Raw genomic sequence first — 26,471 nt, forward strand, 5'->3', positions numbered from 1 at the left:
CCTCTAAGATGCAATGCCTCCTTACTGCAGTAATTGACTCCTTGATCAATAGTGCAATACCACCTTCTTTTACACCCTTTCCCCTGTTGTGCCTGAAGATTCTACACCCTGGAATATTGAGCTGCCAGTCCTGTCCTTCCCTCAACTTTGTCTCTGATAGCAATAATATCATATTCCCATGTGTTAATCAATGCCCTCAATTCATCTACCTTACTTGTAAGACTCCTTGCTTTAAAATAGATGCAATCCAGCCTTGAATTATTCCTTTATGCCTTAACAGGTCTATATTTTTGATCTGCCTTCCAAACTAACTTAGTTTCTCTTCTATATTTGGCAGTGCATCACTCTCTACTGTACCTCCACTCTGTATCCCACCCCACTGCCAAATTAGTTTAAACTACACACCCCGGCGCCCCCCCCCACCCCCACCCAACAACACCAGCAAACCTCCCCGCGAAGATGTTGGTCGTTCCGGTTCAGGTGCACCCCATCCAACTTGTACAGGCCCCACCTTCGCCAGAAACAGACCCAGTCATCCAGGAAGCTAAAGCCCTCCCTCCTGCACCGTCTCTTCAGCCATGCATTCATCCTCTCTTATCCTCCTATTCCTATACTCACTGTAGGCACCGGAAGTAATCCAGAGATTACAACCTTTGAGGTCCTGCTTTTTAATCTTCCACCTAGCTCCGTAAGCTCTTGTCGCAGGACCTCATCCCTCTTTCTACCTATGTCGTTGGTACCATTGTGAACCACAGCCTCTGACTGTTCGCCCTCCCCCTTTAGAATGCCCTGCAGCTGTTCTGTGACATCCTTGAACCAGGGAGGCAACGCACCACTCTGGAGCCACGTCTAGGGTCACAGAAGTGCCTGTCTGCACCCCTCAGTACTGAGTCTCCTACCACTATTGCTCTTGCGCTCTTATTCCTCCCCCCTTGTGCAGCTGAGCCATCCACAGTGCTGTGAACTTGGCTCTGGTTGCAATCCCCAGAGGAACCTTCGCCCTTACCGCTTTCCAACACAGAGGAACGGTTCTTGAGTGAGATGCACTCTGGGGTTTTCCTGACTACCTGCCTGCCTCCCTTCTTCTGACTGGTGGTCACCCATTTCTTCTCTGACTGCATTTCCTTAAGTTGCAGAGTGACCACATCTAAAAATGTGCAATCCACATAACCCTCAGGTTCACGGATGCACAGCTGTGTCTCCAACTTACGCTCGAGCTCCAAAACCCGTTGCTCAAGCTGGTGAAGCTTCCTGCACATGTGGTCATCCCGACTGCAAGGAATGTCTAAGAACTCCCATATGCTGCAGGACATACAACACACGGGACTGAGCTCCCTTGCCATACTTTTTGTTTGTTTTTAATTAAAAGACCATTTCATTAAATTTAAGCCCTGCTCTGCTCACTGAATTCTCGCTCTTTACAGCCCCGCTCTGCTCACTGAAGTCTCACTCTTTACTGTCCTGCTCCAGACTCGCTACAGCTGTGATGGTGTCCTCCTATATTTTTTACACATATCACATTTCTCACTGATCTCTTCTATAAGTTTATATGTTCATCATCCGTTACCCCTACGTTCTTTAGTAGAATCTTTCACCTATGGCAAGATGGATGGGCAAACTGTCAATGTAGTTTTACAACAGTTTGCTTTAATGTCTTTAAACTCTAACCTCCAATGCCATTAACACTTCTTTACATTTTGCTTAGAGGTATCTTCTTAAGGGGATACAAAAACCATTGCATCTCTCTCCAAACATTCTTTGCAAAGGTTCATTCCACAAGGAGGTGAACAACGGTCTCTTCCCCATCTCAGCCATCTCGAGGGCAATGTGTGGAGGGGGTGTGACTCCTGGAGTGTAGGGGAGGGCCTTTCCCACAACCGGCCAAGCTACATCTTGGTGCTTGTTGGAAACTTCTGGCGATGAGGCATTCTGCCAAATGACTTTGACAGTCTGCTCGGGGAACCATCCGACAGGATCCACCATCTCCTTTTCCTGCAGGGCCTCTAGGACATTACCTGCCCACCACTGCCGGATGGACTTGTAGTCAAAGATGTTTCTCTGCATAAATTTTTCCATGAGGGACAAGTGGTCCAACTACTTGGAGAGTTATGTGGCAGTGTGGCTCGACCCATCTTCCGCAACACCGGGGACAGGTAGAACCTCAGCACGTAGTGTTTGCATACCGATGAGTCTACGCACAGCTTGATGCAGTCACACACAAAGATGGCCATCAGGATGAGGGTGATGTTGGGCACACTTTTTCGGCCTTCATCCAGAGGCTTGTACACCGTGTCCCTGAAAACATGATCCATTTTTGGCCTCCAGATAAAGTGAAAGATGGCTCAGGTGATCGCCATCGTGCAAGAGTGAGGAATAGGCCAGACCTGCGCCATGTACAGCAATGCTGAGAGTGCCTCACACCCGATGACCAGGTTCTTACCCACAGTGGAGAGGGAGTGTCCACATGCTCAGTTTTCTTTTCACCATAGCCACTCCTTCCAGTTTCTAACGCATGCTCTAGTCCCTCCAAACCATATCCCCAGCACCTTCAGGCCGTCAGACCTGATGGTGAAGGGTACAAAGGGCTGGTCAGCCCAGTTCCCAAAGAAGATGGCCTCACTTTTGTCATGATTTACCTTGGCGCTTAAGGCCAATTCAAACTGGCCGCAGATATTGATCAGAAAACAGCGATATCGTCCATGTACAGAGAGGCTTTTACCTGAGTGCCTCCACTGTCTGGGATCGTCACTCCTCTTGTGCCTGGATCTTTCCTGATGGACTCAGCAAAAGGTTCTAGGCAACACACACACTGGACGAGAGAGAGGGCAGCCCTGCTTGACTCCAGAATTAATTGGAAAGCTTTCTGATTCCCACCCATTGATTGAAACTGTATTACAGATGTTTGTGTAGAGCAGTTTGACCCAGTTGCGGATTCCGTCCCCAAACCCCATTTTGGAGAGCACTTCCACCATGTCGGTGTATGATACTCTGTCAACGCCTTCTCCTGGTCCAGGCTGATGAGGCAGGTGTCCACACCCCTGTCCTGCACGTAGGCTATCGTATCCCTGAGTAGCACGAGACTGTCAGAGATCTTCCTGCCGGGTACAGCGCAGGTCTGGTCAGGATGGATCACCAGCTCCAGAGAAGACCTGACCCGATTGGCGATGACCTTGGACAGAATCTTATAGTCCACATTCAACAGTGAGATGGGTCACCAATTTCTAATTTCCTCCCTTTCACCTTTCTACTTGTAGCAACAACTTGTCGCAACACATCACGTCGTAGATTTAATGCTACGCATGTCAATGGATACAATCTTTATCCCCATTTTTAAAGCATTTTGTGCTTTACCAAGTTTGTGGATGGCTTACTTAATAGAGTGGCTTACCCCAGCTACTTTACATAGAATTGCCATTCTTTTCAGTGACTTTAACATGTTGTCGCCCCCAAACCTGAATTAAGTAAAATTTTTGTATTTCTTAACCTTATTTCAGCCTTTACTATTTAGAGAATCCAACTAACACGTCAACCAATCCACTCCACATAGTGTGGATGTGCACCTACTGTCTAACAGCACAATTGAATGAATCCGCAACTAGAACACCCAGTACTGGGTTCTTGTGACCAGGACAATTCTCTCTAACTGATCAGTATTGTCATCTTCCCCTTCTGAACCTTCTGTGTCATGTGTCATTTCAAAAACCCTGTTTTCTGTTTTGGACAATTCATCGCATAATGATATTTCGAGTCACGTCAGAAACACTTTTTGACCATTCCTTGGTTACTCCTGGGGTTCATTCTTCTGCTGTAGTTACCCAATTCCTTTCATCTGTTAAAGCTGCCAAAAGGTTCTCTAAGCTCGTACCTTTTGTTTGTCATTTTTCTTTTTTATTAACGTTTGTGTCCCATATCTGAACAGTCTTGAAATGCCGTAAGGATTGAATCCTCTATATTTTGTGTTACTGCTAAGGGTGCATTTGTGCTATGAAAGTGGCTGGAAATGAATGTTTCCCCAGGAATTTTTAAAGTTTCAGACATCTGTCCCAAAAGCATATCTCCTTCTGCAAATCTAACCCCAGCTAAGACCAGGATCCTATCCATGTTTGATATTTTAGCACAGTGCAACAGTTTGAAAGGAAGAACTGAATTCCTAACTGAATTAGGAATCTCCAAATGGGCTCTCTGCAATCTTATATGCTGTTCAATTCCATGATATATTTTTCTATGGAATAACTGTCATCTTTCTAAATTTATTGAAGGCTGACTATACCGTGTATGCATTTAATAGATTTTCTTTCTTATAAATTATGTCCATAAATTTTAAGCGATTACCCAATTGTTCCTCAATGTCCAATTGATGGGCCTCTAGCTCCGAAAATACTTTGCACCTGATCTGCTGCTGTTGGGAAGCAAAAGTGCCAAGGCTATACCTTGCCTTTTCTTTGGTAAGGATGTAAACTATGTCCATATATCCACTTTTTCTTTGCTAAGTACACAACCTGTGTCCATTAATCCACTTCATTCTTCCATTGGTCATAAGGTTCAGCTTCACAGAACAATAGTGGGAAATCATGATACTCTACACTTGGTTTTAGCCATTCTTCAAAGTAACTCTGATTACAATCTTCTGTCTCAAAAGAAGTCTTAGTTTCCAATCTTCACCTTTAGGCCATCATCCTCTGCTACTATTGTTAATAGGATCCAAGTCGATTGATGAAGCTGAATCCAGGACACAGAGGTTTGCCTTATCAAGAGAGTTTATTGACTTGTTCAGTTTCAGAGCTCTTCCCTGATCCCATCCAGTGTCCCAGCTATCCCCTATTTATATGCTCTTTTAATACCCACAAAATAAAGTAATTAACAAACTAATTAATTAATTGAAAACTCCTTCAAGGGAAACAGTAACAACAACAACAAAACTTAAAAAGGAAACTTAATAAATTTAACTGAATGTTGTTTATCCCCTATTTATTCATGCTCAAAAACAAATCGTAACCATTGCCTGTTTATCCTAACCTTAACGGTGACATTTACAAACCTTTGCAATATAATTAAGAAGAGACTAATACACAGACCCTGGCAAGTGTCCTATTACCTTCTTTGCTTTTGCAACATTTAGCCCAAGTTGTGCACCCATGTCAACACAACTAATAACTTCTACCCAAATGTTTGCAATTCTTGACCAATGGGAAGCTTCTGGCTTCCCTATAGCAATCTAACCTTTATTTACAGTTCTAGCTGTCAGGCCACCCTTCAGGCCAATCAGTATCCCAGTTTTGGCTTTTGTTTGCTGCTAATGTTAGACTCACTGGAGCCTAAAAGTGCCCCAAGTATAAAGCCACATGTTCTTAATACATTACAGTATTTTGGCACTTAGAGATTTCAACTTAGACTTTTTAACTTTCCAATATTACATACAAATTTAGGCTTTTCATCACTAAGCTTATGGACAGTACAATTAGATAACTTAAACCTTATTGGTTGCATAGATGTGTCAGTGAGGTGAAGTCTGACAAGTGTTTTGCAGAATTACAGTAGGACTACACCTGGGAAATGTCGAGAGACTTGGCCTGGTGCTGAGACTGAGCAGAAGCTATGTAGTATAAGGGTCTGGCACAAATAGAGTTAATGTGGGACTGAGTACAGGCCATACCTTGTAAGGTACAAGTGATGTAAGAAGGTACATCATCCAGGCTCAGGGGTCAGTGTACAGCGACATGTGTAACCCTAAGCATGGATGCAGCTCCTAGCTTGTACTCTTTACTAGAGCTTTTACAGATGTACAGTTATTAAAGACTTACAGTTAACCTACAGAAGACTATGGTGACTTTTTTGAGACATACCGGTCAGTAACCAACACCCATGACATTGTGGCAACTCTTGGAAAAAACCCAAATCCTTGCTAAAATGCAGAGACAAACCAACATGCTGGAAGCCTGAGGAAAAATTCAAAAAAGCATTCTGACCTGTAAGGAAGTTCCAGAAACACAGGCACAGAGGAAAAATCACCACGTAGAAGCTTTTAAGAAAGACTTGGAAGCTGGAAGACTACAACAGCGTAAGAGTTCATTGAACTTCCTTTGGAAGTCCATCTTCTAATCCAAGCACAGCTTCAGCAGGCCTAGCAAGGGTGAGGTAAATCTTTTAAAATTCCAGGCTGCAGCAACATCTTCAAAGTAATTCGGTGTCAGAAGTGCCATTTTAAAGAAAGCCGTTGCTAAATCCCAATCCTCAAGTGAGAGCCTGAACGTGTGGCATCCGGGCTCATTCAAGATAAATTAATTAAATATTTTGGGAATGTCGTGACTGCGCAGCTTAGTAAAACGCAAGCAGGAGCTAACAGTCTAAAAAGTAAAATGCTGAACAAAAGAGGTCTGCAGACAGCTAATATGGGCAACCATTATTAAATTTTTTATTTTCAAAAAGAGCGCCATCGCCATTATGCGGAACGGGCATGCGCCGGAAATCCCTTTGTACCCCGAGTGAATGGTGATGCTATCTTGAAATTCAAAAAGCCCTTAAAGCTGAACATACACTTTTAAAAGTTTTTAACATAGACCACAAGTCCACTCTTCCAAATCAATTTGGACCATCCAAGTCCCAGACCAATCCAAAATTGGGGACTTCAGAGGAAAAGATTCTTAAACCTGAGAAAAAAGTCAGAAGACCTGCAAGCAAAGGAAGATCTAACCCTGGAAAAGGCATTCCAGATAGTTAAAATAGTCAGAATTCCATGAGCAGCATAGGACAATTTTAAGAGGAGAGAATCAAACATGGTGCAGAGGCCAACCTTCAGTCCAGCTAGTTATGCCACACAGATGGGAGACATCCTTCGCCAGGAAAAGCAATACCAGAACATGCCAACGCTGTGGAGCAAAGCACCCTAACAGGCAAGATCGGTATCCTGCAAGTGCAGCGCAATGCTTCCAATACAATAGGATTGGACACCATGGGAAACTGTGCAAGGCAAAAATTCTGATAGACATAGAAGGCCTAAAGATGATCCACAAATTTAAAACTGCAAACTCAGAAGACATGCAGCCATGCAACAAGTTAAAGCCTTAATTTAAAGAGTGAAAAAGGATGGCACAGATTTTCCGAGCAGTAGCATTGATAGTTGGATTGCTGCTGTGTTTGGAAAATCCCTCTGCAGTGCATTTTTTCTGGGATCTTCTGTGGTGCAGCATCCCTTGGGTAACCCGGAGCAGAGTAGAGTTGGCAGGCTAGGACATGCCACCTTTTTATGGCTCTAGCTGCCATATGATAAGTTTAAATGTCTAGTTTGAATGATAGTGAATAGATGAGTAGATGAATGGGTGGATGAGGTAGTAGTTGGGTGAGGTGGATAAGCAGGTACGTGTGTTAGAGTAGGTGGGTGATTGGGTAGATGTGTTGGGGGATAAATGGGTCGGGGATAATTGGTTGGTGGGTAGTTGGTTCAAATCAGGAGTTAGTCATGTGGCCAGGGTAGTTGGGTCAAGTTGGGGGAGTATTTGTATTGGAGGTGTAGTCGGGGGGGGATGGTCAGGTGGGTGATCAGATTTGTAGTTACCTAGGTGATGGACTAGGTTTTAATCTGTCTAACATTTCCTGGGTAACTATTCAGGTAAGTACCACAAAACTGTCTGAAGTAGATTCAGAGATTTCTGCAGAGAGTCCCAGGGGAATTATCCATTGGAGTTGAAACATTCTGGGTAATTCCCACAAAGGTCTGTATGTCAGGACTTCTGCAAGGTACTAATGTATATCTTCAGTCATACATCCAGTCTCTGACGATCCAGAGACTGGAAATTTGGCCCGATATAACTAAGTCACATCAATATGAAGTGCTGAATGGGTTCAAGATATTCTGACTGGTGCTACAACATATTGATTCACGCACTCCTTTGTAGTTGTAGAATATCTGTTGTGATTATGTATCATTGCATGAAGTAGCTGGGAGTGGTTCTTCCCCCTTCTTTTTCCCCATCTCCCACTTGTCACATGATCTGATTTCCGAGATGTCTCTTTTGGAACCAACCCCCTCAACCATCTGTATTGCTGGGTCTAAGCTGGAGGTGGGAACCTGATGAAGATTACAGGTCTCTGCTAACCATGTATTTCAACAGCCTCACAAAATGGAAGAATTCATGGATGAACCAGAAGCAAGGATACATGAACACCATTGTTGCATGCTCTTCTTGCTCGAACAATTAGAGATTTTTCTTGAAGCTCAAAACATTTTTTACACACTAGATCTTACTTTGAGGACTGGTTTCCAAAATAACTAGTGAATTTTGTATGTAATTGCTTGAATGTTTGCTTTCAGAATGCTTTGTGTGTGTAACTTACTCCAGTTTATAATGCACACCTAGGTTTCAGCTCTATTTTCAATACAAAGGAAGCTAAATTATTAATAAGAAGCCTAACCTTTAAACAATTCTTTTGAGAATTGTCTATTTTTGAAAACTTAAAAGATTACTGATGTATCGTCTCTGTTAACTAGTTATTTTTTTGTCTGCCTCATTATTCTAGATGCGGTTGTACAGTGGAGCACCCAGGGGGACTTACTTGCAGTAGCAGGCATGGGAAAGCAGAATCAACCTTACGAGTCAGGAGGTCTTCCTGTAGTGAAAAATACCGCTGTTAAATTCTATAATAATCATGGAGAACATATTTACACACTGGAAAGTCCCACCCAGGTATAGAAGTTGGGTCAGTAATTTTGACTTTAATAAAACTGCTTCAAAAAACATCTCCATCATGACAGTTCTATGTCAATTTCACAGAAAATTGATTCAAAATAAAAATATTGCATGCGGAGATATACTTTTATCAAAGCCAGTATGATCTGAACTGTTAAGAGTAATGTAATTCCATATAGTTTTGTTATTTAAAAAAATGTGATCAAATAGACAAAAGCAGGGCATTTACTTCTGTGAAGCAAAGAAATATGAATTCACTGCTCTTTTGGTATGCATATATTTGAGTCTGTATTTGTAATTGTGTATGTGTATGTATAATACGTGTATATATATTTTGCATATATATAGAAATGTGGGCTTGTAAGTTTGTGTGTGTATGTTTGCGTTTGTGTGGGTGTGTATATGTGTGTGTAGGAGTGGATGCATACATGTGCCATATATGTGGCTGGGTACATCCGCGGTATTTCTGGCCATTTGTGCATCCCCGATTTTAATCACTCCACCATTGGTGGATGTACCTTCAGTTGCTTAGGGCCTAAGCTCTGGAATATCCTCCCTATACTTCCACCTGTACCTTGCTTTCCTCCTTTAAGACACTCCTTAACATAGGAACACAAAGTGGAAGCAGAAGTAGGCTGTTTGCCCCCTTGAGCCTGCCCCACCATTCAGTATGATCTGTTTCTGTTTCAGGTTCTACATTCCCATCTACCCCCGATAACCTTAGATTCTTGTTAGGCAAGGGAATCAATTTACCTGTACCTTAAAAATATTCAGTGACCCACTTCCACTGCCTTCTGAGGCAAAGAGTTCCAAAGTCGCACAAGCCTCTGAGGAAAAAGTTCTTCTCAACTCCAGCGACCCCTAATTTTAAACTAGTGCCCCCAGTTCTGGTCTCACCCACAGAGGAAACATCCTTTTCATGTCCACCTTGTCAAGACCATTCAGGATCTTATACACTCCAATCGAGCCACCCCTCACTCGTCTAAACTCCAGTGGAAACAAGCGCAGCCTGTCCAACCTATCTTCATAAGATTCATTCTAGGTATCAATCTAGTAAACCTCCTCTGAACCGCCTTTAATGCATTTACATCCTTCCTTAAATAAGGAGACCAAAACTGCACACAGTATTTGAGATGCAGTCTCACAAATGCCCTGTATAACAGAAGTATAACGTCCTTACATTTATGTTCAATTCCTCTCGTAATAATGAATAGCATTCCATTAGCCACCTTGGTTAAATGCTGTACCTTCATACTAACTTTTGAACCATACACGAGGACACCTAGATCGCTTTGCACCTTGGAATTCTACTGCTGTTCTCCATTAAAGTAATTCTCTGCTCTTATATTCTTTCTACCAAAGTGAACACATTTTCCCACATTATTATTATTATTGGCACAGACTAGAAGGGCTGAATGCCCTTTTTTCTGTGCTGTGATGTTCTATGGTTCTATTATCCTCATCTACCAGATTTTTGCCCACTCAATCAACTGTTACTCTCTACGCCATGAGCTTTTATTTTCTGCAATAACCTTTGATGTGGCACCTTATCAAATGCCTTCTGGAAATCCAGCTACATTACTTCTACAGGCTCCCCTTTATCCACAGCACATGTTATTCCTTCAAAGAACGCTAATAAATTGGTTAAACATGATTTCCCTTTCACAAAGCCATGCTGGCTCTTCCCAATTATCTTGTGTTTTTCTAAGTGCCCAGCTATAACCTCTTTAATGATCAACTCTAACACCTTCCCCACGAAAGAAGTCAAGCTAACTGGCCTCCAGTTTACTGTTTTCTGCCTCCCTCACTTCTTGTATAGAAGGGTTATGTTTGCTACTTTCCAACAAACAAAAAGGTTTCAGAATCTAAGGAATTTTGGAAAATTAGCAACAACAACAATTAACAACAACAATTAGCCACCTCTTTTAAGACCTTAGGATGAAATCTATCTGGACCCATCAGTTTGCTTAGTACCGCTTCCCTAGTGATTGTAATTTCACCAAGCTCCTCTCTCCCCTCCACTTACTGATTTATAGCAATTACTGGAATGTTTTACAATAATAGTTCAGATGGGTTGCATCTGAACAGGAACGGGACCAACATCCTCATGGGGAGGTTTGCTAAAGCTGTTGGGGCAGATTTAAACTAAATTGTCAGGGGGATGGGACTCTGAAAAGTGGCTCAGAGGGGAGAAAAGCTGAGATGGAATTAGAAGTTAAAATGCTAGTAAGTAAGTCTGGAAGGCAGAAGAAGCATAGTCTAGATAAGAAAGAAGTGCAAGGCTAAATGGAATATTTTTTAATGCAAGGAGCCTGAGGAATAAGATAGGATAACTGAGGGCATAAGGAGGTATGATATCATAGCTATGACCAAGACTTGGCTAAAAGAAGGGCAGGATTGACAGCTCAACATTCCTTGTTATAGGGTATTCAGACGAGATAGAGAGGTGGGTAAGAGAGGAGGGGGTTTCGCATTATTGATCAAGGATTCAATTATAGCAGTGAGGAGGGATGATATCTTGGAAGGATCATCAAATGAAGCTAAATGGGTAGAAGTAAAAAAACACAGAAGGGGCAAACACACTGTACTATAGGCCCCAAACATTCAGGGAGAGATAGAGGATCAAATATGCAATCAAATTTCAGAGAAGTGTGAGAATAATGCAGTAATACAGGGGACTTTAACTACCCAAATATTAACTGGGTTAGTTTTAGTGTGCAATGTAGGGAAGGAGCAACATTCTTGAGCTGCATCCAGGAGAACCTTTTTAGCCATTACTTCGAAAGTCCAACAAGGGAGGGGGCAGTTCTGGACCTAATATTTGGAAATGAGCATGGGAAGGTGGAAGGCATATCTGTAGGGGAGCATTTTGGAGATAGTAACCATAACTCTGTTAGATTTAGGATAGTTATGGAAAAGGATAAGGTTGGGCCAGGAATAAAAGTTCTAAACGGGGGAAAGGCCAATTTTACCAAGGTGGGGTATGATTTGGCCCAAGTGGACTGGGAGCAGCTACTTGCAGATAAAACTGTGTCAAAGCAGTGGGAGGCATTCAAGGAAGAAATAGCGAGAGTACAGGGCAAATGTGTTCCCGTAAAGACAAAGGAGTGGGAGGGGAACCAGGTATGGAGAACCCTGGATGTCAAGGGACATAAAAGTTAGGATTAAGAAAAAAAGAGAAGCTTACGGCAGATACTGATGGCTCAATACGGCAGAGTCCCTAGAGAAATATAAAAAGTGCAGAGGGGAACTTAAAAAGGAAATTAGGAAAGCTAAGAGAGTGCATGAGATGGTGGGTGGGTGGAATGAAGGAAAACCTAAAGGGGTTGTTTAAATATATAAAGAGCAAGAGAAAAACTAGGAAAAGAGTAGGGCCAATTAGGGACCATAGAGGTAATCTGTGTGTCTACCTGGAAGATGTGGGTACAGTCCTCAATGGATATTTCACGTTGGTCTTCACAATGGAAAAGGACAACTCAGTTATAGATATCAGGGTGGAGGACTGTGAAATATTAGAGGAAATTAACATAAAGAGGTACTAGCGGGCTTAGCGGCCTTAAAAGTGGATTAATCCACAGAACTGAATGAGATGCATCCCAGGCTGTTGAGGGAAGCAAGGGAATATACCAGGGACACTGGCAGTAATTTTCAAACACTCTTTAGCCACAGGTGAGGTCCCAGAGGACTGAAAGACTGCTAACATTGTCCCATTATTAAAAAAGGGAGGAAGGGATAGACCAGGAAATTTCAGGTCAGTCAGTCTAACGTCGGTGGTGGGCAAGTTACTAGAAATAATTCTGAGGGACAGAATATATCTGCACTTGGAGAGATACGGATTAATCAGGGATAGTCAGCATGGATTTGTTAAGGGAAGGTCGTGTTTGACAAACTTGATCAAATTTTTTGAGGAGGTAACCAGGATTTTTGATATTTGATGTGATCTGCAAGGACTTTAGCAAGGCTTTTGTTAAGGTCCCTCTTGACAGACTGGTCAAGAAAGTAAGAGCCCATGGGATCCAAGGCAGAGTGGCATGTTGAATCCAAAATTGGCTGAGAGACAGGAAGCAGAGGGATGTTTCTGTGACTGGAAGTCTGTTTCCAGTGGGGTTCTGCAGGGCTCAGTGCTGGGGCCCTTGCTGTTTGTGGTGTACATTAGTGATTTGGACTTAAATGTAGGGGGTATGATCAAGATGTTGTTAGTGTGGTAAATAGTGAGGACGATAGCCATAAGAACAAAGAACAAAGAAAAATACAGCACAGGAGTAGGCCCTTTGGCCCTCCAAGCCTGCGCCGATCATATTGCCTGTCAAAATAAAACATTTTGCACTTCTGGGGTCCGTATCCCTCTATTCCCATCTTATTCATGTATTTGTCAAGCTGCGTCTTAAACACCACCTTTGTACCTGCTTCCACCACTTCCTCTGGCAGCGAATTCCAGGCACCCACGACCTTCTGCGTAAAAAACTTGCCCCGCACATCTCCTCTAAAGTTTTCTCCTCTCACCTTAAATCTATGTCCCCTAGTAATTGACTCTTCCACCCTGGGAAAAAGCTTCTGACCATCTACTCTGTCCATGCCACTCATAATTTTGTAAACTTCTATCAAGTTGCCCCTCAATCTCTGTCGCTTTAGTGAGAACAATCCGAGCTTCTCCAACCTCTCCTTATAGCTAATAATCTCCAGACCAGGCAGCATCCTGGTAAACCTCCTCTGCACCCTCTCCAAAGCCTCCACATCCTTCTGGTAATGTGGCGACCAGAATTGCACGCAATATTCCAAGTGTGGCCTAACCAAGGTTCTATACAGCTGCAGCATGACTTCCCAGCTCTTATACTCAATACCCCTGCCGACGAAGGCAAGTATGCCATATGCCTTCCTGACCAACTTATCCACCTGCGCTGCCACTTTCAGTGACCTGTGGATCCAAACCCCTAGCACTAAGTGATTCCCAGTCAATATAGGGAAAGTTAAAATCACCCACCACATTAATCCTATTGCTTTTACATATTTCCGAAATCTGCCTACAAAACAGTACCTCAATCTCCCGCCGGCAATTGGGAGGCCTATAGTAAACCCCCAACATTGTGCCTGTACCCTTCCTATTCCGGAGCTCTACCCATATTGCCTCGCTGCATGAGCCCTCCGAGGTGTCCTCCTGTTGTACAGCTGTGATATTCTCCTAAACTACAGGAGGATATCAATGGACTGGTCAGGTGGGCAGAGCAGTGGCAAATGGAATTCAACCTGGAAAAGTGTGAGGTAATGCACTTGGGGAGGGCTAACAAGGCACAGGATTACACTATGAATGGTAGCACCCTGGAAAGTACTGAAGATCAGAGGGACCTTGGTGTGCATATCCGTAGATCCCTAAAGGTAGCAGGGCAAGTAGATAAGGTGGTTAAGAAGGCATATGGTATTCTTGCCTTTATTAGCTGAGGCAGAGAATACAAGAGCAGGGAAGTTACACTGGAACTACCTAAAATGCTGGTTAGGCCACAACTGGAGTACTGTGTGCAGTTCTGGTTATCACCTTATAGGAAGGATGTGATTGCACTGGAGAGGGTGCAGAGGAGATTTACCAGGCTGCTGCCTGGGCTGGAGGGTCTGATTTATGAGGAAAGATTGAATAGGCTTGGGCTGTTTTCCTTGGAGCAGCAAAGGTTGAGATGGTACCTGATAAAGGTGTATCTATGAGGGGCATAACTAGGGTGGATAGGAAGTTACTTTTTCCATTAGTAGATGGTCAATAAGTAGGGGTCATAGATTTAAGGTAAGAGGTAGAAGGATAAGAGAGGAGGTGAGGATAAATTTTTTCACCCATAAGGTGGTGGGAGTCTGGAGCTCACTGTCTGAATGGGTGGTTGAGTCACAAACTCTCGTAACTTTTAAGAAGTATTTAGATATTCACTTTACGTTGCCATAGCCTCCAGGGCTATGGGCGAAGCACTGGAAAACGGGAATAGCGTTGTCAGATCCTTGTTGACCAGTGTAGACACGATGGGTCAAATGGCCTCCTGTGCTCTAAATGTCTTTGAATCTGAGTTTTTTGCATCCTCTGTAGTGAAGACAGAAGCAAAATATTGTTAATTTTATCCAACATTTCCTTATTATCTACTATTAACTGCCCATTCTCACTCTCTGGAGGACCAACGCTCACTTCACCTACTCTTTTCCTGTTTAAATACCTGTAGAAAATCTTGCTATCCATAGAACCATAGAAAACTTACAGCACAGAAGGAGGCCATTCGGCCCATCTTGTCCATGCCAGCCTGAGGACACCCAGGTGCCTTTTCTAATCCCACCTTCCTGCATTCAACCCATAGCCCTGCATCTTACAGCACTTTAGGTGCAGATCCAGGTACTTTTTAAAGAGTTTAAAGTTTCTGCCTCTGCCACCAGCTTGGGCAGCTAATTCCAGACACCCACTACCCTCTGCATAAAAAAGTTCTTCCTCATGTACCCCCTACACCTTCTGCCACTTATCTTGAATCTATGTCCCTTGGTTCTAGAATTCTCCATCAAGGGAAGCAATTTTATCCTGTCCACTCTATCTATTCCCCTCATAATTTTGTACACCTCAATCCAAGTCACCTCTCAACCTTCTTTGTTCTAAAGAAAATAATCCCAACCTATCCAATCTCTCCTCGTAGCTACATTTTTCTAACCCTGGCAACATTCTTGTAAACCTCCTCTGCACTTTCTCCAGAGCTATTATGTCTTTTCTGTAATGTGGTGACCAGAACTGCACACAATTGTGGCCTCACCAGTGTTTTATACAATTCCAACATTATATCCTTACTTTTATATTCTATACCTCTGCCAATGAAGGAGAGCATTCCATATGCCTTCTTTACAACCTTGTCTACTTGAACTGCTGCCTTCAGGGACCTATGTACTTGTACGCCAAGATCTCTCACTTCATCTACCCCTCTTAGTATATTCCCATTTATTTTGTAATCCCTGTAACTGTTTGACCTCCCTAAATGTATGACCTCACACTTCTCTATGTTAAAATCCATCTGCCACTTTACTGCCCACTCCATCAACCCATCTATATCGTTTTGGAGATTATGGCTATCTCTACACTATCCACTACTCGGCCAATCTGCAAATTTCCCAATTGTGCCCCCCACATTCACATCCAAATCATTAATAAATAACACAAACAGCAAGGGTCCCAACACCGAGCCCTGTGGAACACCACTTGAGACAACTTTCCATTCACAAGGGCATCCATCGACCATTACCCTTTGTTTCCCGTTAGAAAGCCAACCTTTTGTCCGGTTTGCCACGTTACCCTGAATCCCATGGGCTTTTACTTTCCTGACAAATCTGCCATGTGGGACCTTGTCAAATGCCTTGTACACAACATCCACTGCGCTACCTTCATCAACCCTTCTTGTCACTTCCTCAAAGAATCCATGTTGACCATCCCTGACTAGTCCATGCCTTTCCACATGACAGTTACTCCTATCTCTCAGGATTGATTCTACTAATTTGCCCATCACCGATGTAGGACTAACTGGCCTATAATTGTTTGGCATTTCCTTTGATCCCTTTTTAAACAATGGAACTACATTTTCATTTCTCCAGTCCTCCGGTACCTCTTCCGTATCTAGTGAAGATTGCAAGATCCGTTTTTACATTTCTAGCTATCTTCCTCTCGTACTCTAATTTATTTCTCCTGATTAACCTTAATTCTCTGCCATTCTTTATATTCTTACCAATCATCTGATCTGCCACTCATCTTTGCGCAGTTATAGGCTTTGTCCTTAAGTTTGATGTTTTCCCTAACTTGTTTAGTTATGGATGGCGGGTCCTCCCTTTAGAATTTTACTTTATATTAGAAATATACTTATTCTGAAATATCCCTTTAAATGTCTGCTGCTGCTCCTCTATTGATCTATCCCTTAGCCTAGTATCCCAGTTAGCTAACTGAATTTTCATGCCCACAGAGTTGCCCTTATTTTAGTCTAAATTTAGACCCACTCTTCTCCCATTCATACAGGATGTGAAATTCAATTATATTGTGATCACTGCTACCTAGAGTTGCCTTTACCTACCTCCATGACTAAGCTTTTCGTCATCTGAACCAATATTGCCCAGTGTGGCTCGATGTCAGACATTGTCTTGTCATACCTTGCTTTATAATGCTCCTGGAACATTTTATTATGTTCAAGGTGATATATAAATATAAGTTGTTAGAGTGTGTGTGGCTGACTGTATACATGACAAAACTACTGCATGTGTGGCAGAAGTTTATGCCCTCTTTTGGTTTTTGGACGCAGGGATGGCACTTAATCAGGCAAGAGGGTGGTGTGTGAACATCAAGCTGCCTTCCTGCCTGTGCCAAAATTAAGTCCTGGGCGGGAAGGCCCATGGTTGGACTTCCTGCCCTGCCTCCAATTGAGGTCCTTAAGTGAACAATTAATGGCCACTTATCCCTCTGGCGCTAGTATTCTGTCACCATATGAGGAGCGCCTCCCCCACCCCCCGTGTAGCCAGGAAAATTACTGAATTGATAGTAAATTGGCAAAAAATATTGAAATCGGAGAGTAGGGATAAAAGTTGCACTGAGGGAGGTACAAAGCAGTGCTTGTAATTACTCATAATGTTCTGTCATTAGTTTCACATTTACCCTGATGACACCCAACTCCAGCTAACCACCACCACCCTGGATCCCCCACAGTTGCTGAACCATCAGACTGCTTCATCTCTAACTCCTAAGCTCTAGAATCCTTACCTATCCCTCTTTAGCTCAGTTTCCTCCTTTAAGACTCTTCTTAAAACCTACTTCTTTGACCAAGCTTTTGATCATCTGACCTAACATCTTCTCATAAGACATGTCATTTGTTTTATGATACTTTGTGAAGTGCATGGGACATTTGATAAAGGCACCTAATAATTTAAGTTGTTGTTACTAATAATTTGGACTTGGGAACAAGAAACTCAGTATAAGAACTTGAAGATGATACTGAACTGGAGGTATAGCTAACACTCGGGAAGAATGCAACGTCATGAAAACTTATAGACTGGCAGTTAAATGACAGATGAACTTCAACATAGATAAATCTAAGATGATGCACTTTGGTAGAAAAAATAGAAACATCACTTACACCTTAGAAGTTAACAATGTATAGGGTAGAAGAACAAAGGGATTTGGGGATACTGTAGAAAAATCATTAAAAGCAGCACCACAAGTCAGCTAAACAAAAATACTTCACTTTGTGAATAAAGTGCTAAGTTATGTTAAGCTGGTCTTGGGCCTGGTTAGGCCACACTTAGAGTACAGTGCAACATTTTGGTGTCTCAGATTTAGAAGCACTGGAGAAGAAAGTGCAAAAAAAATTACAAATATGGCACCAGAACTGAGAGATAACTGATGTCAGGAAAGATCGAACAATTTGAGGCTTTTATCTTAGGAAAAGAGAGATCTTAGAGATGGCTTGATAGAGGCCTTTGACGTTATATATGGGTTGGACAGGGTAGATATGAAGAGCATATTATTACATGTTGGAACGTCCAAATTAGAGATCACAAATGCAAGGTAGTTAGTAATAAATCCAAGAGAATCACAGAATTGTTACATCACAGAAGGAGGCCGTTTGGCCTGCCGTGTCTGCACCACCTCTCCATGCACCTAGTGTTATTCCCCTGCCTTCTCCCTGTAACCCTTCACACGCTTCCTTTTCAGACGATAATCCAATTCCCTCAACTGAACCTGCCTGCACCACATTTTCAGGCAGTGCATTCCAGAACTTAATTGCTTAACGTGAAAAAAATTCTCATGTCTCCATTGCTTCTTTTGCCAATTACCTTAAATGTGCGCCTTCTAGTTTTCGATTCTTCCATCGGTGGGAACAGATTTTCCCTAACTAACCTGTCCAGACTCCTCATGGTTTTGAAAAGCTCTATCATGTCTCCTCTCAACCTTCTCTCCTCCAAGGAAAATAATCCCAACACCTCCAATCTATCTATTTAACTGAAGTTCCTCAATCCTTAGAACCATTCTCATGAATCTTTTTCTGTGCTGCCTGTAATGTCAAATCGACAAAAGCAGGATATTTATGTTTGTGAAGCAAAGAAATGTGAATTCACTGCTCTGTGTTCTTGACACTGACTCCATCCACGTCTTTTGAGGCATGAAAAGACAGTTTTGTAAGCAGACATTACTTTTTATTTTATAAGGTATTTAAAGATATTTGTTGGGTTGTCTTAGAATCCAAAGTGAATCTTTGTGTTAATTTTTTATTATGCTTCTGAAGTGCTTTCGGATATTTTTGTGCCATAAAGGTGCTATATTAATGCAAGTTGCTGTAGCTAGTGATGGTTAATTCAAAAATGGAAGTATAAGAAATCTAACTGCTGAAGAAAGATGAATGCTTAAATTTTGATAACTGGCTTTTACTTGTAATCATTGGCACTCTAACATAAGTGGATGTGGAAAAAAATTATGCTGGCTGCAAAAAGAACAGATGAAGTGAAGGAATTTTAATGCTACTTACAAACAAGGTACACAAAATGGATTAGAAGCTAGGATGTGATAATAGGATACTTAGAAAATATCAACAGGATTAGACAAAGTCAACATGGATTTATGAAAGGGAAATCATGCTTGTCAAATGTACTGGAGTTCTTTAAGGATGTAACTAGCAGAATAGATGAGGGAGAACTAGTGGTTGTGGTGTATTTGGGATTTTCAGAAAGCTTTGGATAAAATACTACATAAGAGGTTAGTGTGTAAAATTAAAGCACATGGGATTGGAGTAATATATTGGCATGGATTGAGAATTGGTTAGCAGACAGCAAACAGAGAGTAAATAAATGGGTCTTTTTCGGAGTGGCAGGTGATGACTAGATGACCTCAGGGATCAGTGCTTGGGCCCCAGCTATTCATAATATATATCAATGATTTTGGATGAGAGAACCAAATGTAATATTTCCAAGTTTGCTGACTACACAAAACTTGGTGGGAATGTGAACGATGAGGTTGTTAAGAGGCTTCAGGGCGATTCAGACAAGTTGAGTGGACAAATACAGATACAATATAACGTTGATAAATGTGAAGTTATGCACTTTGGTAGGAAAAACAGAATGGCAGAGTATCATTTAAATGGTGATAGATTAGGAAATGTTGATGTACAAAGGGACCTGGGCATCCTTGTACACCAATCACTGAAAGCAAGCATGCAGGTGCAGCAAGCAGTTAAAAAGACAAATGGTATGTTGGCCTTCATTGCGAGAGGAAATGAGTACAGGAGCAAGGATGTCTTACTGCAGCTGCACACGGCCTTGATGAGACCGCATCTGGGGTATTGTGCACAGTTTTAGCCTCCTTACCTAAGAAAGGATACATTTTCCATAGAGGGAATTCAGCAAAGGTTGACAAGATTGGTTCCTGGGATGGCAGGATTGTCATATAAGGAGAGATTGGGCCGACTAGGCCTGTATTGACTGGAGTTTAGAAGAATGAAAGGGGATCTCATTGAAACATATAAAATTCTGACAGGGGTGGGCAAGGATGCAGGGATGATATTTCCTCCAGCATTGGGGTATAGGACAAGGGGTCACAGTCTCAGGATACGGGGAAGGCCGTTTAGGACTGAGATGAGGAGAAACTTCTTCACTCAGAGGATGGTGAACCTATGGAATCCTCTACCACTGTGGAGGCCAAGTCACTGAATATATTTCAGAAGAAAATAGATAGATTTCTAGACTCTGAAGTTGTCATTGGGTATGGGGAGAGCACAAGAGTACAGCGTTGAGATAGAGAATCAGCCATGATCATATTGAATCGCGGAGCAGGCTCCAAGGGCCGAATGACCCATTCATGCTCCTATTTTCTATGTTTCTATGTTGACACAAGGGCACAAAATATTTGACAACTTATTAGTAGAAAAGTAGATCATTTTTGAATACTTAAGTGCATAAGTAACTCAAGAAGTTTGTATCCAGTATGGCTTTAACTTCTTCCACATGTGGTTGAAAACCATAAATAGGTTAAAGGTAACTGCATATTTAGTCTTGGCAAAATGACGAAGGACCCATTGCTGAACCAAATCCATGTGTGCCCTTTTTATCTTGCAGAGTTTTCAGTGTGTTTTTAATTCTAGGAAGAACATTGTAAAATATTCACAGATAACAAGGTAGATGAGTTAAGGGCACAGGTAGACACATGGCAGCAGGATGTCATTGCTATAACGGAGACCTGGCTAAAGGAGGGACAAAACTGGCAGCTAAATATCCCTGGCTATAGAGTCTTCAGACACGATAGAGCAGGAGATAAAAAAGGAGTGGGGGGGGGTGGGTAGCACTAATGGTTAAAGAATCAATTCCACTTGTGAGAAGGGATGATATACTAAATGGGTCAACAAATGAGGCTTTATGGATTGAGCTTAGAAATAAAAAAGGGGCAGTCACACTACTGGGAGTATACTACAGATCCCCAAATAGTGAAAGGGAGATAGAAGAACAAATATGTAGGAAAATTTCTGCTTGTAAGAACAAGAGGGCAATAATAGTAGGAGACTTCAACTATCCTAATATCAACTGGGATTCAAACAATATAAGGAGCACTGAGGGGGAAAAATTCATGCAATGTGTCCAGGAAATTTTTTTCAACCAATTAGTGACAAACCCAACGAGAGGAGATGCAATTCTAGACCTAGTCTTGGGGAACGAAGAAGGGCAAGTGGGTGAAGTGACAGTTGGCCACCGTATCCGGACAGTCTTCACAATTCAGTCAGATTTAGCATTACCATGGAAAAGGACAGAGATAAGGCCGGATTAAAAGTCTTGAATTGGGGGAAGGCAAATTTTGCAGAAATGAGAAGGGACTTGGCTGAGGTAGACATGTCCCCTACAAAAATAAGAGTGGTACTGCCAAATCTAGACCTCCCTGGTTGTCTAGAGGAACACAGGGGAAGATCAAACAGAAAAAGAAAGCGTACAATAGGCGCAAAGAACTAAGCACTGCAGATAACCTAGACGAATATAAGAAGTGCAGGGACAAAATAAAAAAAGGAAATAAGGAAAACAAAGTGAGGGCATGAAAAAAGATTATCAAGCAAAGTTAAAGATAACCCAAAGATGTTTTACCAATACATTAATGCTAAAAGGTTAGTTAAGGAAAAAGTGGGACCTATCAGAGATGAAGATGGAAACTTGTGTGTAGATGCAGAGGCTGTGGGAAGGGTTTTGAATGAATATTTTGTGTCTGTGTTTACAAAGGAAAGGGAGGTTGTAGATATAATAGTCCAGGAGGAACACTGTGAGATATTGGAGGGGATAGTCATAAAGAGAGAGGAAGTACTCGAAGGGTTGAAATCCTTGAAGTTGATAAGTCACCAGGTCCAGATGGATTGTTTCCGAGGCTGCTGAATGAACTTAGGGAGGAGATAGCAGATGCTCTGAGGATGATTTTCCAATCTTCACTAGATACAGGGGAGGTACCGGAGGACTGGTGAAATGCAAACGTAGTTCCATTGTTTAAAAAGGGATCAAAGGAAATGCCAAACAGTTATAGGCCAGTTAGTCTTACATCAGTGATGAGCAAATGAGTAGAATCAATCCTGAGAGATAGGATTAACTGTCATGTGGAAAGGCATGGAGTAGTCAGGGATGGTCAGCATGGATTTGTTAAAGGAAGGTCTTGCCTCACAAATTTCATTGAATTCTTTGAGGAAGTGACAAGAAGGGTTGATGAAGGTAGTGCAGTGGATGTTGTGTACATTGATTTTAGCAAGGCATTTGACAAGGTCCCACATATGGCAACTTGGTCAGGAAAGTAAAAGCCCATGGGATTCAGGGTAATGTGGCAAACTGGACAAAAGGTTGGCTTTGTAACAGGAAACAAATGGTAATGGTCGATGGATGCCTTTGTGAATGGAAAGTTGTCTCAAATAGTGTTTCATAGGGCTCGGTGTTGGGACCCTTGCTGTTTGTGTTATTTATTAACGATTTGGACATGAACGTGGGGGGGCACGATTGGGAAATTTGCAGATGACACAAAGATTGGCTGAGTAGTGGATAGTGTGTGGATAGTCATAATCTCCAAAATGATATAGATGGGTTGGTGGAGTGAGTGGTAAAGTGGCAGATGGATTTTAACATAGAGAAGTGTGAGGTCAAACATTTAAGGAGGTCAAACAGTTACAGGGATTACAAAATAAATGGGAATATACTAAGAGGGGTAGATGAAGTGAGAGATCTTGGCATACAAGTACACAGGTCCCTGAAGGGGACAATGTTGTTAAGAAGGCATGTGGAATGCTCTCCTTCATTGGCAGAGGTATAGAATATAAAATGTTGGAATTGTATAAAACACTGGTGAGGCCACAACTGTTCTGGTCACCACATTACAGGAAGGACGGAATAGCTCTGGAGAGAGTGCAGAGGAGGTTTATAAGAATGTTGCCAGGGTTAGAAAAGTGTAGCTACAAGGAGAGATTGGATAGGTTGGGGTTATTTTCCTTGGAACAAAGAAGATTGAGAGGTGACTTGATTGAGGTGTACAAAATTATGAGGGGAATAGATAGAGTGGACAGGATAAAATTGTTTCCCTTGAATTCTAGAACCAAGGGACATAGATTCAAGATAAGTGGCAGAAGGTGTAGGGGGTACATGAGGAAGAACTTTTTTACACAGAGGGTAGTGGGTGTCTGGAATTCACTGCCCAAGTTGGTGGCAGAGGCAGAAACTTTAAACTCTTTAAAAAGTATGTGGATCTGCGCCTAAAGTGCTGTAAGCTGCAGGGCTATGGGTCGGATGCAGGAAGGCGGGATTAGAAAGGGCATCTGGGTGTCCTCGGGCTGGCATAGACAAGATGGGCTGAATGGCCTCCTTCTGTGCTGTAACTTTTCTATGGTTCTAACTCTCAGATGCTAAGGTCAGTTTTTCAAATTAACATCGGTAACAATAAAAAAAATTGCGGGAGGCAGACAAGTAATGCACAAATATTGCAGGTGTTACTGCAACACCATGCATTTTTATACCATTGATAATGCCATATAAATTGTCCCGGCAATTTAAGACAACCCCATTTTTATAGCCCCAAAAATTGTTTTTGCATTTACTCGGCATATAAGTCAATGCCACGATGTGCTGTACTCACTTTAGTAGTCAGCCTCAAGTTTTCGCCCCACTAAAACATTTTTTACTTACCAGTAGCTTACAACTGGAGGCAATATGGGTTGTGTTACAAAGGGACTTTAAGTCGCACCTGCACAGAACAAACCGCACATGGCGAACAACAAAGAGAAATGAATGAAGTATGAAGCTGGTTTCCAATTAACAGTCGGAACATTTGGTCACTTGTCAACTAACTATGCTACAGTGAGGGAATTTGGTGTCAGTGGAAAAACTGGTGCGAGAATGGAAGAAGAGAAAGAAAATAAGAGAAGAAAAGAGAGTATGAAAAGAGACAGGCAGCCAACATAAAAGGAAATCCCGAAGTCTTCTATTGGCATATAACTAGTAAAAGGGCGGTAAGCGGAGGAGTAGGACCAATTAGGAACCAAACAGGGATTTAGACCTGGAGGCAGAGAGCATAGCTTAGGTACTAAAGGAATACTTTGCATCTGTTGTTACCAAGGGGGAAGATGCTCAGTAGGCCATGGTGAAAGAGGAGGTCTTTCAGGCGCCAGAAGGGTTTACAATTGATAAGGAGGAGGTATTGAATAGGCTATCTGTACTTGAAGTTGATAAGGCACCAGGGACTGGATGAAATGCACCCAAGGCTATTGAGGGAAGTGAAGAGTATAAATTGCAGAGCCACTGGCCATAATTTTTGGTCTTCCTTAGACTCCGAAGTGGTGCTAGAGGTCTGGAGAATTGCAACTTGTTCAAAAAACGGTGTAAAGATAAGCCGTGCAACTACATGCCAGTCAGTTTTATTTGATGGTGGGGAAACTTATAGAATCAAAATTCTGGACAAAATAAACAGTCACATGGGCAAATATGGATTAATTGAGGAAAGCCAACATGGATTTCTTAATGAAAAAACATGTTTAATTAACTTGCTGGAGTGTTTTGAAGAAGGATGGTTAATGAGGGCAATACAGTGTACATGGATTACTAAAAGGCATTTGATACAGTGCTGCACCACAGGCTGGTGAGCAAAGTTATAGCTCATGGAATAAAAGGGCAGGATACAAATTTGGCTGAGAAACAGGAAACGGAGTAGTGGTTAAAGAATATTTTTTGGACTAGAGGAAGGTTTGTAAGGGGGTCAGTGTCGGCACCCTTGCTTTTCCTGATACATGTTAATGACCTAGACCTCAGTTTATAGGGCACAATTTCAAAACTTGCAGATAATATGAAACTTGGATGCATTGCAAACTGAGGAGGATAGTGTAGAACTTCAAAGGGACATAGACAAGTTGGTAGAATAGACGGACAGGTGGCAGATGAAGTTCAATGTGAAGAAATGTGAGAACAAAGAACAAAGAAAAGTACAGCACAGGAACAGGCCCTTCGGCCCTCCAAGATCATATTGCCTGTGAAACTAAAACATTTTGCACTTCCGGGGTCCGTATCTCTCTATTCCCCTCCTATTCATGTATTTGTCAAACTGCCTCTTAAACACCACTATCGTACCTGCTTTCACCACCTCCTCTGGCAGCGAATTCCAGACACTCACTACCCTCAGCGTAAAAAACTTGCCCTGCACATCTCCTCTAAAGTTTTCTCCTCTCACCTTAAATCTATGTCCCCTAGTAATTGACTCTTCCACCCTGGGAAAAAGCTTCTGATTATCTACTCTGTCCATGCTACTCATAATTCTGTAAACTTCTTTCAAGTCGCCCCTCAATCTCCGTCGCTCTAGTGAGAACAATCCGAGTTTCTCCAACCTCTCCTCATAGCTAATAACCTTCAGACCAGGCAGCATCCTGGTAAACCTCCTCTGCACCTTCTCCAATGCCTCCACATCCTTCTGGTAATGTGGCGACCAGAATTGCACGCAATATTCCAAGTGTGGCCTAACCAAGGTTCTACAGAGCTGCAGCATGACTTCCCAGCTTTTATACACAATACTCAAAAATAGTGAGGTGATTCATTTTGGTAGGAAGAACATGGAGACACAATATAAAATAAAAGGTACATTTCTAAAGAGGATGCAGGAGCAGAAGGACCTGGGCATTGGTCTTTGAAGGTGGCAGGACAGGTTGAGAGAGCAGTTAATAAAGCATACAGTATCCTAGGCTTTATTAATAGGGGCATCAAGTACAAGAGGTTATGTCGAACTTATATTGAACACTAGTTCGGCTTCAGCTTGAGTATTGTGTCTGGCTCTGAGTGCTGCACTGAGGAAGGATGTGAAGGCATTGGAGAGAATGCAGAAAAGATTCATGAAAATGGTTCCAGAGATGAGTTATGAAGATAGATTGGAGAAGTTAGGACTGATTTCCTTGGAAAAGAGATCTGATAAGATGTATTCAAAATTTTGAAGGGTCTGGGCAGAGTAGATATGGAGAAACTGTTCCCATTCCTGAAATGATCAAGAATAAGAGGGTGCAGATTTAAGGTAATTGGCAAAAGAAGCAAACGTGATATGAGAAAAGAATGTGGTTAAGATCTGGAATGCATTGCCAGAGTGTGTGGCGGAGGCAGGTTCAATCAAAGCATTCAAAAGGGATTTAAGACTGTTATCTGAAAAGGAAGAAAGTGCAGGGCTATGGGATGAAGGTAGGAAAATGGCACTAAGTGAAATGCGCATTCGGAAATCCAGTGCTGATACAATGGGTCAAATAGCCTCCTTCTGCTCTGTAAAAATTCTGTGAAGAAGGA

The 26,471-nt window shown here is 42.2% G+C and overlaps 1 protein-coding gene across 1 annotated transcript in view; it reads left to right on the forward strand.

Moving 5' to 3' along the window:
- The window catches only part of tulp4a (TUB like protein 4a), a 491,793-nt gene that overhangs the window by 275,256 nt on the left and 190,066 nt on the right, over nt 1-26,471 (forward strand). Inside the window, exon 6 of the mRNA XM_041217482.1 lies at nt 8,515-8,681. Within this exon, the coding sequence (XP_041073416.1) occupies nt 8,515-8,681 (167 nt within the window). The remainder of the gene's footprint in view (nt 1-8,514; nt 8,682-26,471) is intronic.

The sequence above is a fragment of the Carcharodon carcharias genome, chromosome 2, assembly GCF_017639515.1.
Source record: "Carcharodon carcharias isolate sCarCar2 chromosome 2, sCarCar2.pri, whole genome shotgun sequence".
NCBI classification, from domain to species: domain Eukaryota; kingdom Metazoa; phylum Chordata; class Chondrichthyes; order Lamniformes; family Lamnidae; genus Carcharodon; species Carcharodon carcharias.